Below are 14768 nucleotides of genomic sequence, written 5' to 3'. Positions count from 1 at the left end.
GTCATCACGCCCCCCGTCAGCGCGCCACCAGATCCAGCAGCCAATAGAGAACAATCAGCAGCCGTCAGCGGCCAGCGGCGACCGGCCTTCCTCGGCGACCGGCGGCGCCATCGATATCACGGTCAGCTGCCGACAGCGGCCGACAGCTGCCGTCAGCAGCTGCCAATCCAGCTCTCGGAAACAGTCGGCTGTCACCGGAATCTTCAACGATGAGCGATGTTGAGCCCCATGACTCCAGGAGCCACAGTTGGTGGTCAGCAGGCGTCTCTCGACAGGCATCGGTGGCCACCGGTGCCGGCTGTCATCAGAAGTCGGTAGCCACCGGTGCCGAGTGTCCGCAGCCGTCGTTAGCCACCGGTGCCGAGTGTCCGCAGCCGTCGTTAGCCACCGGTGCCGAGTGTCCGCAGCCGTCGTTAGCCACCGGTGCCGAGTGTCCGCAGCCGTCGTTAGCCACCGGTGCCGAGTGTCCGCAGCCGTCGGCAGCCACCGGTGCCGAGTGTCCGCAGCCGTCGTTAGCCACTGGTGCCGGAAAAAATGCGTCCGAGAGCAGGTGGCGATGATCGATGCGGTTCCCAGCCGACGTCCGGCCGGTTCGGCCACGCGATAGACGTGCCCGAATCTTCTCCGGTTCACTTCCTCATCCAATCGGATGTCAGCATCTTGTACTGCAGCCTCCTGTGTTTGTGCTGTTTCGCTTTCGTATCATTTTCGCTCTATCTTATTTTCAACGTCTGTTCCAGTTCGTGTTTGATCTACTTTGGTGAACGAAAGCATATTTTGCGATCGACATGGAGAGGTTTATGGAGATGTTTAGTCGTTGATGCGTTTGCAAAGTTAGCCTTTCTCTTTCAAACATCGAAGCTGCATTTAACGTGAAACAATGACGTTTTCCTACAACCTGTCCTCTCCGTTGAAAGAAATAACCGAAGGTTTGTTGTCAATAATTAAAACACTATTCGCTTCAGTGGTGATTTTTCTATTGAAAAACAAATCTGAGTTCCCTGACAATTTGGCAAAAGCTGCATGAGACCTACTTTTCCGCTCAACTCATTCACCTTTCTAATCACATTTCAACACTGTTCCAAAACTGCTCCAAAACTGTTCCAACACATTCCAAAACTATCAGCTCCCCGACAACTCAGTTCTCCTTCCGTCGTTCTGTGTCCTCCCTCCCACGCGACCCCATCTTTTAGCGTCCCCGCTGCCGGCGGACATTCTGACCCGCCGTGTCCAGTGGCCATCCGGTGACGCATCGCCCCGCGAATATCTGGTCTTCTCCGCGACCGGACCGGTCTCCGCCGCGTCAGCAGAGCGGGCGCGGCGACACGCTGTCGTCAGCGGGCTGATTTAGAGTGGCGCCCGCCTGTCGGCTACGACGACCGCCGCCGTCGGCAGGCCAGCCGGCACGACAGATGCCCGGCCTCCCATTGGAAGAGAAGGCGCCGCCACACATTCGGAGGCTGATGGAAGGCCCGGGATAGAACAGCCGAAAGGAACGGGCGGCGGCCGACTGCGGAAAATGACGTGCAGCCAGCTGAATGATATACGTCATGGCGTAATGTCAACTGGTAATGCTTCGAGCAGGCCATGATAAACCGACGCTGAGCGATGTGAAGGTCAATATTAATATTGGAAAAAGGGTACCCGCTCAATAAGTTACGCTTATATTTGTGATATTGAGTAGGAAGATAGCATATCGAAATGATTATTCCAGTTTTAGTTGATCTTTTGGATTTGTAAAGTGAGAAGTTGGTTCACCTTTGAAGGATGAACAAATGAATATACTTCAAAAATATATACTGCACTTGCGTGCGTAATACGAGTACACAGTGTGCCGTCACTAGACCCCATCGATTTGCATGTAAATAAAAGTATATCGATAAGTCTTGGCTAATAATTATGCCTTTAAACCTACGTATTTGGAAGTCTACTCGTGACTCGCCCCACGCATATGGTATGTGGCCGGATTATTAATGCACCAGTTATCTGCGCTCTTAGACTAGCAGCTGGGCAGCCGGCTGCTGGCTCAAGTGATAAATCGGGTCCTTACTCACACGGAAGATTGGGTGCGAGAGCCGTTCCTTATCTAGGGCTCCTTGATGTACGGTGATTTTTATTTTGATGAACACCCTATTCCATCATAATGTGTGGGTTGAAGTTAAACGTAATTCTGATTGGTTATTGGGTTTTATCGATTGTGTGAAAGGGTATATTACGCTTCGATGCAGGTATTAAAAGATGCCACACTTTTTTTTCGCGAGATAAAAACTAGTAGGGTGAAGTCGTATAAGAGTACGCACTTAGTGGATTTCTTGCTCTCATTTGTTTAATATTTGAAGGAAAGAAATCGCAAATAGGGAATATTAAAGTTCATTGAATTAGCCATCAACCCATGGGGTAACGATCCTTCAGCGTAAATGGAAGTGGTCTAAAACTGACATTTTCTGAACCGCTGCAGTTGCGTACTCTTACCATATGGGGTGTGTAAGAGTACGCACGCCAGGCGGGTGGAGTACGCAAGCATATGAACACACACCCATGCAGCTTGTACTGTCCAAATGCTTAACTTCAGTTCAAACTCAGAAGGCATTTAAATTCTAATATCCAAAAAGAAGAACATAAAATAAATCTTTCAAGTCTATAAATCAGGAAATAATCATGTCGTGTGTTTCTAAAAAAAAAAATGCACAATCAAAAGGGAGAATAACTCGTATTTAGAAGAATTTCGGGTACGCATCTGCATCACAGTGCTACATTGATGATATACCTACAAAACAAACGTCATTGAGCGATTGATTAATAATTTTATATTTCTGTATATTCGATTTAATGTATAATTCTGCGTACTCTTGCCCTCCTGAACAGTGCGTCCTCTTACCGTACATGCAATTCGCGCACAAAACAACCCCGAACCGTTGTGCAAAACTTCGCAAATAGAATATTGCACTGCACATTATTTCCCCAGATAACCTCACAAGTTTCCCACAACAATCACGGAAATGTACCTTATCTCAACTGCCAAGTATCAAAATTATTGTACCATACCATAATAATATCATAACGCTCGAAAATAATATTCATCGCCTTAAACTCAACAGCGTCGCCGCTCAACGCCCACATTCCGTTGGTGACAAGCACGCACTGGCGGCTTCATGTCACTTCATGAACTCGACAAACCCGCGTTGCTAAGCAACCGAAACAGCTGATGCGTACTCTTATCGCCCGCGTACTCTTACCCGCCCTTACCCTATTTATTTATTAATGAAGTCGAATATTGTAAGCTGTCTCCGGCATTTGTCTCATACTGACCTGGTAAACCAGTATATAACAAGAGTTATTAATCGGTTCTCGGTATGGCAAAGTAAAGTCATCTCCATGGAAAAGTTTTCACAGGAGAACTTTTTGCTGGTTACTTTGATGATAGGTACTCGTGGGTAGGTATCTGAGAGCCATACGGTTTTGATGAATGTTTATGTTGTTTCACGATACACGCAAATGAAGCGAGAAATGCAAACTATATACATATGTAAATTGAATACGTATATTTTTCCATTGCCAATTGCAATAAAAGCATTGCAAATTTACGTTTTTTTTTCTTAACAGCAAACATTTATTACAGTGGAATCCGTTTAACAAATCCACCTTGGTGACAAAGTGTTTTGGATTTATTTAGTGGTGGCTTTATCAACCGGAGCCAGTTATTTTCATTTAAAAAACATGATCGCAGCTGCACGTTCCGTTTTTCCGCAATGCAAGCGTATATGTAGGCTAACATTCCTCATTACCTTACTTATACCAATGAAAGTGTCAGAGGCTCCGCCACTGGTGGGGTCGCGGGGTCCAGAGTCGCACCCCCAATAATATGACTTTCGTAATGCAGCCCATGATACAAGGTCCTAAGGTCCTAGGTCCATACAAGGTCCCAAGGTCCTAGGTCATTGGTTGACCTTCCAGGTCAGGTCAATGACCCAAAGTCGGGAAAATTGGGACCTGTTAGAAAGTCGTAAAGTGTGGCTGCTAACAGGCTTTTCGGGTGCTGATCACGAATATCGTGTTAGTTTTAATCACAGATGATGTCTTTAAGCATTTAGACCAGGTCGGGTCAGCTCAGGTCAGGTCAACCAGTAGGCGTCGTGACGGGTATTCGTAGTACGTGTCAACCGCCTCTGACAGCTTCGTAACATGTTACGAAGGCACCAAAACTACTTCGTAAATGTTCAAATGGTTGTTAAATTCGAATTCAGCTAAAAAAAAACTAGCCTAGAAACATGTACAGCTCGAAAAAGTGAACCGAGGTCACCAAGCGTCAATGACCTGACCTGACCTTCAGGTGACATTGACATCCACCCAAATGCATGGGAGCAACATCAAATCTCATGTTTGAACGTTTGAAACCACGAGAAGCTTGCAAACGCGCGGCTAATGCGAGCCGACATACGCCGAATCGCGATTCCGCCCAAACATGGCCTCGAGAAATAGGTCACAGGCTTTGGCCTGTGACCTTTTTCTTGGCCTTTGGCACAGGCTTTGGTCACTCGGGTCAGGGTCATGAAATTTTCACAGTAGGTGTAAAATTGATCAACTCGAGGGTACTGAAAGTTTCGTCGCGATCGGCCGCTTTTTGCGTGAGTTATTCGCGAAAAACCATTGGGGGGGGGGGTCCATCCGACCCCCCAACACATGCGAGGGTTTTAAGAGAGCTCTGAATGAAGATCGCAAAATGATGAGAGACGAAAGGCACCGCATATGAATCATTTTGCATGTTCATTCAGAAACAATCAATTGCATATCGAATAAATAACGAGAACGTATGTAGAAGCTGAGTGTGTTTAACCCTCGCCCGCACATGCCATTTTCCCATCCTAGAACGCACATGGGGGGGGGGGGGGTTGCCACCCCCCGCGCCATTTCGTTCCTGTTGGAGATAGAGCTTAGCGGTAAAGACCAAAAAGATTCTTTGGGAAGAGACAAATCCAATGCTACCCAGTTTTACCTTCTCAGGTCAGTCATTGACCTTCCAGGTCAGGTCAAAGTAAAAAATGTTGCTGTTTTGGATCACCGTTGGATATTAAGTGCGCTGCCTATCATGTACCTACCGATGACGATGCTGTTTTCTGGTGCAAAGCCAGCTAGAACCTCTTTGTCACACTACCCGACCAGATTTTTGCTGCTGAGGTCATTTCAGGTCAAGTTAGGTCAAGGTCAATTATACGTGTTTGTATGTCTGTGTGTGTCTGTGTGTATACTGATGTGTGCACCGATTGTTTTTGTGTCCATATTACATGAAATCATGATCTGAGAAGCTTTTACCAAAAATGCAGTCAAAAAACTTCACAAAAAGTAAATTCAGCTTGCCTAAAACGCAATTATCTTAAATGACCTAGGCTAGGTTGACCTTGACCCTGACCTTGACACCTGTACATCGTCGAACAACATGTTCCATGATAGGTGGGAGGTAAGACTGACAAAAAAGGCCGAAATCAAGGTGTCAAAAGCTCACAAGGCCCATAGCCAACGCAAGATGTTGAGAATTGGCCATTTGGGTCATCACATGACCTGAAAAACAAGGCCATATCTCCGAAACCAAAAACCACAGAAACTTGAAATTTTCAGTGGACGTCGAGAAAGGATAGAGGAGCAGCTATACAAATCAGCCTTCTAGCTCTAAAAATGTTGAGTGCAGAGCAGAAAGACTACCTGGGGGGGGGGGGTGGCAACCACCCCCCCCCCATGTGCGGGCGAGGGTTAAGCTTTTAAATACCGCGAATGCATACCAATTTGCCTATCATTTACCAGTTCCGATTTTAATTCGAGCCTTATCGAGAACGTTACGCTATCTGAGGGGCCAGGCCACTTCCACCCATGACAGGCACACTGGCCAGCCGCTCGAACGCAGGGCTTTCTTCTCATTTTAACAGACAGGCCATCGGCCGGCCCGGAATAAGAATCAGCTCACTCCAACTCCGGGAATAACCAGGGAATAACAGCGGTTACGTAACGTGACGCCACTTTGGGGAAACCAGTTAAAACGACCAATCTTGAAAAGGAAAATGCAGGAAGTGTTTCAGGAAATTGGCTTTTATTCACAGTGCCTTACGCTCACCTGCAAGCCATCAGCAGTGATGGAAACCACAAGCGAGTTTTGATTTTGCCTGCTTTGTTCTGTTGTTAAGATAGCTGCATATGATTTGAACAGGCCAAGCTAGCTGAGAAGTGTAGCCATTACATGGCTACACTTCTAAGCTGGAACCCAGCATCATTTCCTTCTAATGGAATGTATTAAATGTTGAAAATGAAACATTTCACTAACGAATAACTTGTTTTACAATTACATAGCTTAACCCTATTCCTGGCGGGCTCCGCCGGGACAAGAAACTGGCGGGGGGGGCCGATTCGGCCCCCCCCCCCTGAGATCTCGAGAACTAAGCAAGATAGCGACAAGCGGTAAACTGCATCGGATACGCACGGCCAAGATCTACAATTTTTACAAAGGTCATTTTCAGGTCAGGTCAAAGATGACGTCACAGGGGTCGAAAAAGTCAAAATGGCGGCGCTAGATATGGAGAGAGTTTTTCTCGAATAACTTTCGAATTAGTCAAGATAGGAACAAACTAAGGGCATCATCATGATCCTCTCGTCAATCCGCATCGAATGATATATATGTTGACCTCGAAAGGTCAAGGTCAAAGGTTGACCTCAGGTCACGTGACCTCGAGGTCATCATGTATATCATTCGATGCGTCTTGACGAGCTGAACACAATGAGACCATCCACGCGTCTGTATCTTGTTCCTGTACGGAGTTATTGGCCAAAAACCTTTGGTGACCTTTGATGACGTCACATGACCTCACAGCTGCCCAATAGCAAAACAGACCTCAAGGTAGTGAAGGTTGATCGTATATGAAGTCATGTATGGTATATGGGGCCATTCCGACCCGTTTTAGTGGTAAAAACAGGGAGTTGATTTTTCCCCCATTGACTTATAATGGGGAGGTCGCGAAATTGACCTGACCTTAGGTCACCGATATCAAAATTCCGAGATAAACAAATTGCACATACTGGTACCCTAACTAAACCCTGAAGAGAAGAAATTGATCGGTCAAAAACTCTAGCTCTGGCGTGATTGCAAACTTTTCTGAGGTAGGGTCACCAAACCGCCTCTGGTGACCTGACCTGAGGTCAGATCAACTCAAAATTTTCAGACATGTTGCGTAGAAGCCTTTTAGGAAAAGTCAGAAAATTTGAGCTTCCTAGCTCAACGCGTTTGGGAGAAATAACCAAAAAACCTCAGGGGGGGCTCCTGAGGCCCCCCCCCCCCCCCGCCAGGAATAGGGTTAAAGTTGAGGAAAGTTAATTAATTAAGTTTCTTCTTAGCTGCTTTTTGGTTAACTGCGCTAGTTCACCGCCTATGAATTGGTGTCAGCAAGGTCCACTTGTCTTGCCGCAACCAAATATGCGAAGTTTGGCAATGGTATGAAAAATTATTAGCGCCATAGCTAGACCATGTCGCCGATGTGTTGTCTCCATAAGCCAGATGTGAGCACTGTTGTCGTTATCTCTCAAGTCCAGCGGGGATGGTTGTCTCCTTCAGGCTAGTTGGGAGCACTGTAGTGTCTCTCCAGCCCAGCTGTGAGCTCTGTGGCGGCCTCTCCCGGGACCAGATGTCACCCCATGTGGTAGTTATCTTCCCAGACCAGCTGCGAGCTCTGTGGTAGTGCATTCTTAGGCCAGCTGTGAGTTTTGTGGTGTCGCCCCAGGCCAGCTGTAAGCGCTGTACAACATTAGTCTCCCCAGGCCAGCTGTGAGCACTGAAATGTTTGTCTCCCCAGGCCATCTGTGAGCACTGAAATGCTTGTCTCCCCAGGCCAGCTGTGAGCACTGCACAATGTTTGTCTCCCCAGGCCAGCTGTGAGCTTCGTTCAATGTTTGTCTCCTCAGGCCAGCTGTGAACACTGAAATGTTTGTCTCCCCAGGCCAGCTGCCCGGCGGTGGCGGAGATGACGAAGGAGACAAGGAGAAGGAGGAGGAGGCAGAGCGAGAGAGACAGGAGGCCATCGCAGAGGCAGAGGAGAGGAGGAAGGACAAACACCGCAAAATGGAAGAGGAGCGGGAAACCATGAGGCAGGGCATCAGAGATAAGGTGAAAAGACGGAGTTACTGGTATAAGAAACAGGGGCAAATGGTATTGCATATTGGTAAATCAAATTGGCATCAAACGCAATACGATTGTCAGACATCCGAGAAAAACTGATTTCTCGTTAGAAATTCGCGACTCGCTGACAGACTGATTTCCCATATGCCCTTCTTATGCTATAGAAAAGGTCAGGGTCCAACAGTTGCCGCCCGGTGTTTGTGTTGCTGTCCCATCTCAGCAGCCTTACCGTGATTGCCGCCTCACTTCAGTACAACATAAAGAAGAAGGAGGAGGTGGACCCGATGAACATGGAGCCGGACAACCCGCTGATGCGGAAGAAGAAGACGCCCGAGGAGCTGGAGAAGGAGGCCGAGATGGCTGACCAGGACGAGCTTACCAGTGAGTGGCGCCGCGGGGAACGGGCGGGACTCGGCAGTGGTTGTCTTATCGAGGCCGATTAACAGCGACAGATGGGTAATTTGAGTCCTCATCAGTGATGAACTATTTGCGACTGTCAAAATATGCTGCTTCGTCCTTTATGTGATCGCTTCAAAACAATAATTCAAAATTTAGCCTATACTTCTTTGTTCAATTATTTGATTTGTCGGTGCCACCGTCCGTAAATGACGTTTAAATTGGGGCATAATTAGAAGGTAGCATGTAGTGTCGCTAAGTTCGATGGATAACTTTAACACAAAATTGCCATGGAGCCAAGATCTAAGATCTTCAACCAAAAACTTTATTGACCGATATTCTCTATCTTTCTTTCCGCGTTAAAGGCTTTTATTACATTTTTCAGTTGGTCAAATTTATCAAATTTATCAGCTAGTCAAACAAGGCCAAACAATTTAAAAAAGTCTGGGTCCTATCGTCGAGGACTGGAATCTGGCCATGTCTGATCTACGATTTCCAAGCTGGACTGGCTTTTGCTAAGTTACATCCACGGAGGCAAAGTTTGGCAGCGGATTAAGTGTCCAGAGTGGCGCTCGAGAGTTGGGAGCGCTTAATGCAAGTATTAAAAGACGTAGGCATGCTCGGCTGATTGAGACTTTGAATAAAATATCCGAATCCCGGCTCTGTAAATCGAGAAACGCCGCCAAACTGACGCGGAGCGATAGCCCTCCAGGGTCCGGCTGCAGAGGACCTATTTCTCGAAATCCGACCAAGTGCGTAATTCGGTGCCGTCGGACTGCTCGAGCCGCCTCTGGCCGGAGCTGGAGGCCGACACTCGAGCGGCGGTCGATGGCTCGACCTGCTCCCCTCTGCCGGCTGCGGTGTTACGGCCCGCTTCAAGGGCCATCGGGTCGGCCGGCCGGTCACTCGAGTGGCAGTTCCGCCGGCTACCCCGGCGACCCGTGCCTATAGGGTCGGCTGGGCTGTGGGCACGCCATGGGGTCGATCGCTGCTGACCGTCCTCCTACCCGGCACCACAGGACCGCACTGCGGCACCGGCGCCGGTGCAGACTCGCGCATCGCCCCCGGGACACCGGCTTATTATCGCTGACTAGAATTGCTTGAACCTTTTCGTTGTACTCACATCTTCTAATATTTGTCATTTCATTTCGTCGAATTGAGCAACAGTATCGTCTCAGACTAATGAAAGATGTTGTTCCTTGTTCCATAGGGTAGAATGAAAAATTTCATACTTTCATCGTCTTCTAATTCAGTAGATTATTAAAATGCGGTCTTAAAATGCGTGACGGGCCTTGAAACGATCGCGGATATTGAAAATCCATCGACATCTGATTGATGGACGTTTAGCCTCGGCTGATGGCGGCTCGTTCACAGGGCCCAGTCGGCGGTCGGGCAGCCCGAAGCGTATGTTCGGTGGGTAGCAGGCAGCAGCTGCCGCCCGAGGGCGAATTGTCGCCGCGCTCTGAGTTAGACGACTGTTACGTGATGCCGGACAGTTACCAGTGTGTGACCCGGTCTGATACTGACCGTGGACCGGTGAAGGTCGTGACGTGTGAATCTCTTACTCTTGATTTTCAGGGTGTGAGATCGTTGGCAATCGATATGGTCTGATACTGGTATTTGGTACTGGTGAAGGGAAAGCGCTGAAAAACGCGCCGTTTTATGCACTGTAGAACTGGGCACGATCATTCCGAAACATACAGTAAAACGTCTTGTTCAGTGACTAAGAGTGAAGTGGAAACAAAATGAAACGCAACTATGCACATTTTCAACTAGATAGGCACATACAAAAGCACACTAATAAAAATGAAAAATAGGAATAAAAACAGCAGCTGTAATCGCCAGCACGATTTGATGGCACCAAATGCGACCGTCTTCCATTTACCTAAACATAGACTATAAAGTTAAGGTTAAGCAGAGGTTCAAGATACTGACACGAAAGTTCTTAATTTCAGAGTTGAAAAACACTTTGGAAAATCAAGTAGGAGACATAAAACAGCAAATTGAAGGTGAGGGAAATAAGGACATCAGCCAAAGCGTAATTTGCGCTATGCTTCTTAGTTTATATCACATTGGAGTCCTAGCACAATTGCACGCGTGAGTTTTCTCGCCTAGTCATTTTAGATATTTTTAGCAATTATTGCGATAGTTTTAGTTGCCTGATGCAAGTTTTTTACTTAAATAATGCTGGCGATGGCACGAAATCATCCTCGAGAATGACGTGGTACGCAAAGCGCCATACACTAGCATGGTAATCATCTGATTTTGCCTGACGGTTTCGCTGCACGGGCCAATGGTCAGATCGGACCTGACGCTGCGTGGTAGCACACCGTAGCTCCTGACTGGTCGGTCTATGTTTCAGACAAATGGCGGTCAATTCACGGTACGTATTTGACTCCCTACTGTAAGCCAGGCCTACGCTAGAAACTCAACACTTCTCTATGCAGTATGCGAAGTATCCTATAGAGTGTTAAAATAAAGGGTGACGCTACCTCATCCCATCAATGAAAGGACCTTATTTTTCATTGCCTTCATGGCGTCACCAACTCTCTGTCTTAGGCTGAGCTTTTCAATGTTCCATTTCAATTGATCTCAACGTTCTCTTGCCCTGTCAACCCCCAACGTGCCTAACAATGGATGTATGCTATGTTCTTCTTGCTTCCAGACCGTTGTAACATCTTGTAACCTTGTGCTGTAGTCACCTGCACGAACCGCGCCTTCACTGTGACATGTATAGCAATGTCTACTGCATGCGGCTCAACACTGCTAAGTGCTCCTACTTTGTGTCCGACTTGGACGCTCGAGAAAACTCAACGTCTGAGGGAGGTGAAACATTTATTAATTTCATTGGCTTGTTAAGGAGAGGTTGCCATTTTATGTGAAAGTGAAGTAAGGCCTATGAATGCGACGATAAGCTGACGAGAAATCAAATTGCCGATGTGTTATGTAACATGTAAAACGTCGAACAGCTCGAGAATTGATGGTTACTCGCCTTTGATTGTAGCCTAAGCGCAAGTATAGAGAGAAAAATATTGTCGCTGCGCCTGATATGTATGCGGAGAATATGATAACTACCTAATGTTGATGGACGCTGTGCAACTCCTATAGGTAATAAACGTTATCCGCATGTTATCGTGCTATACGCATTGTGCATGCTGCTATGAAACCACGACATGCCGTCAGTTGGGGACATATTCGTTTGTAATTATTGTCATGCATGGATAGGCATGAACCATCAATGACTGAAAGCGGTGCTTGGCATCAGTTGAGAGTGCCGTGAAAATTTTCACAAAGAATATCTAAAACAGATTTTGATGTAGAGGAAAAACTTAAGCCTTTGTCATCAGTCAAACATCAAACAACTAAAAATATATCTTCTGATTCTAAATATCTCAAAAAAGGTATATTTTTATAACATAGGTACAATGTTTGCGCTCTAAAACCCTTGAAATTATACAAGCCTTGGCGTTGCCTGCTTTCCATTTAAACAGGCCATTGGACGCTGGTCTTCACGGGCTTGACGAGCAATGTGGGGCCATTTTTATGCAACACACAACAGATGGTTATGTGAATGGACTCTGGAGATAACCGAAAGTGCATGCATGCATATTGCATATTATTCCTATAACGTCTCGGGGACTTCTGGTGAAAATATATGTGGGGTAGGTATATTTTTATCCGTTCAGTCAACCTGGGTTACCGAGGCCAGATAAAGGTCGTCCAGGCCACCTAGCCTTTGCGGCCGCCATTCGCGGCGTTAAATTGCCGGGGTGTCGGGAGGGCCTCAGATAGAGCTGGTTCGCGTAGCGCGGGTGTCGACTGTCGGCGCTGCCCTAAATCAGGCCCGGACATTTCCCGGGGGCTGACCGGCTGAGATGTGGCCACGGCGGCGCCGGCGGCCTGACCGCGACCGCTGACCGACCGCTGCTGATCGTCCCGCTCGTGTCCGCAGGGAAATGCTCGCTGCAGTAGGCGCCGCGGCGGCCGACGACTCTGCGGAGGGCGCCGCGCGGCACCGCTGCCGCCCGACCGGCCAGCTCAGTGTTAGTCAGTGCCTATACTTGGTTGAGCGTGTTCTGTTGATGCCCAACTCGGCGCGCGAACAGCTGGTGGCGGCTGGGGCCTGTGCAGATCAGGTCAGTTCAGGTCGCGCTCCGCCAGTCTGGAGGAGACATGAAGACGGAACCGCAGCGGTGAGGACGGCTGGTGCCCTGCCGACGCTGGCGGGCCGCGGGGAAGACGCACGTCAAGATCGAAGTCAGGCTTGTGAGCGCCTTCGCTGGCTGCCGAGGGCGGAAGGACGTATGGACGCGCTGGTCCGGCCCAGCGATAGTGAGTGTCCCTGTAGGCAGCTCGAGGTAGCTATGTGGTCGTGCCATGCCTAGCTTCTCTCATATCCTCGCGCTGTATTGCGTACGCTGGCGACTCCTGCTCCATTTCGTTTCTCGGCTTATTGATCGCGTCTTCAGCGCTCTGCGGTTCTTGGTCTGGTTGCGTGGGTCTGATAGCGGAGTAGCTTTCAGCTTCCTGACACTTTCAAACAGATGAATTGTCTCTCACACATCTGTTGTTCTGCCGCTGTAATGACAGGCTCGGCGCGGACGCTCGATAGGCTCGTGGCGTGCTGTTTGTGACCGGTATCCCCGCCCCTGGCCGAAGCCAGGCTGGTGTAGGCAAGATGTATCGTCCGCGCAGTGTCAATAGCAGTCCTGTAGGAGGCGTAACGGATGAGGAGCGCAACGCACGACAAGGACTGGCTTCCTGGACTCTTCCTACATCAACTAACACGTTCCTAGTTATGTTAAACGCACTGTTGACCTGTTTCGGCTTTTATTTTCTGTCCATCTGTTTGGGCTATGTGGCCCACTTCCAACCAGTGAGAGGGGGCACGTCATTTGTTTGCACAAAGGCACGTGCACGCACAGCGTAGAGGGCCGTTGCACGTGCGTTGACCCCGCGTCAGTCGGGGAAGGTGTGTGAGCTAGTGATACGTCTATCCGGTGGTGTTTGGGTAGGTGCCAGGTAGACACTGCGTAGCAGACTTGTGGTAATTTGGCGTACGTTAGCATCTGTGATGCCTCAATAAGATGTTGTGCCCATTAGTGACGCTTAGGGAGTGTAACAGTGATATAATACGACGCGGTGGCTGTTTGAGCTAATTAGATGAATCATTCGCAAACAGAAACATTCCTCGTCATATTGGATTGCCCAGCTGACAGTCAGATCTTATTGACAGCTATTTACTTTGAAATATTTTTCGCTTCTTTTGGAGTTCGTCATCTGTTTGCTATTGTTTCTGGCAATTTATTGTGCTTTGTAATAAAATGATAATTTATGGTACGTTGACGTTTATTAATTATTATCACTGGCGGGTGCAAGGGATGGGGCATTTTGGGTGTTTGCCCCTCCCGTGGCGTCTGAAATTCACGAATTGTGTTGTTTTCTAAGCAAAGAAAAACGCTGAACAGCTTTTAAAAGAGAAAGTTTGCATTGAATTGCACTGCATCGCTTGGAGGCGAAACCCGTGGAGCTTTAAAAAATTGAAGGAAGGTTGGAAAAAGTATGTCCCCTCTCCCCAGAACCACTTTTCGAATATATTCTATTCAACCTTGCAATCACTTTCCTACCCATTTCACCCCATTTCTCTCTTTAGGGATATTTGAAAGCGCCACTGTTACACACGCCACGTTATCACGATGGTTGATGGTTGAGCACGTAGTTATAAATCTCGACTTTTTGAGCATTCCTTCCGGGCGACGTTCGACTGCGCCGTCCGAATCTGGGAATCGATAAAGCCATCTGCTGACAGGAAGCTTCGACGTCATAGCTGGATGACGACGAGTGAGAGAGTCGGAAATTGCATTACCCTCAGATTCGGCACGATGTTCAAGCTGATGTTGCCATCGCTACGGCCAATATCATTTTTATTATGGGCCTTTCTATTGAAAGCAATCTTTTTATTACTGTAACTGCACTGTTAGCTCGCTAGGTTTGGCTTTCTCACACTTTGAAACATAATTATATAGTTAAAGTGTTGCTACCATTTTTTCCAAAACTGAAACGGCCAAACGGGTTATATGCCCGCAAGACGTTAGCCTGACGGTTATGGCCGTGGTGTTAAAACGCATAAGTGCCAGCCTTTTTAACATGAACCAGATCATCTGGTCAACGTTATCGAGATGGTAATATCTTGACAACGTCAGAAAGCATGACAGCAAAC

The 14768-nt window shown here is 47.8% G+C and overlaps 1 protein-coding gene across 16 annotated transcripts in view; it reads left to right on the top strand.

The window, feature by feature from the left end:
* Positions 1-13888, top strand: part of LOC122389216 (complexin-like) — a 30333-nt gene extending 16445 nt beyond the window's left edge. For 4 of the 16 annotated variants that reach the window (XM_043381014.1, XM_043381015.1, XM_043381013.1 and 1 more), the window contains exons 3-7: positions 7974-8140; positions 8404-8533; positions 10504-10557; positions 10911-10931; positions 12501-13888. In XM_043381014.1, the coding sequence (XP_043236949.1) occupies positions 7974-8140; positions 8404-8533; positions 10504-10557; positions 10911-10931; positions 12501-12520 (392 nt within the window). In that variant the 3' untranslated portion in view covers positions 12521-13888. Of the gene's footprint in view, positions 1-7973; positions 8141-8403; positions 8534-10503; positions 10558-10910; positions 10932-11213; positions 12480-12500 lie in introns of those variants that run through there. The other 12 variants (XM_043381008.1, XM_043381009.1, XM_043381007.1 and 9 more) reach the window with 3 other exon arrangements.
* Positions 13889-14768: the final 880 nt, after the last annotated feature.

Source organism: Amphibalanus amphitrite, unplaced genomic scaffold, assembly GCF_019059575.1.
Source record: "Amphibalanus amphitrite isolate SeventyFive unplaced genomic scaffold, NRLGWU_Aamphi_draft 000349F_arrow, whole genome shotgun sequence".
In the NCBI taxonomy this organism is placed as follows: domain Eukaryota; kingdom Metazoa; phylum Arthropoda; class Thecostraca; order Balanomorpha; family Balanidae; genus Amphibalanus; species Amphibalanus amphitrite.
Note: the sequence above shows the minus strand (reverse complement) of the source record. Positions and strands in the feature narration are given on the sequence as shown.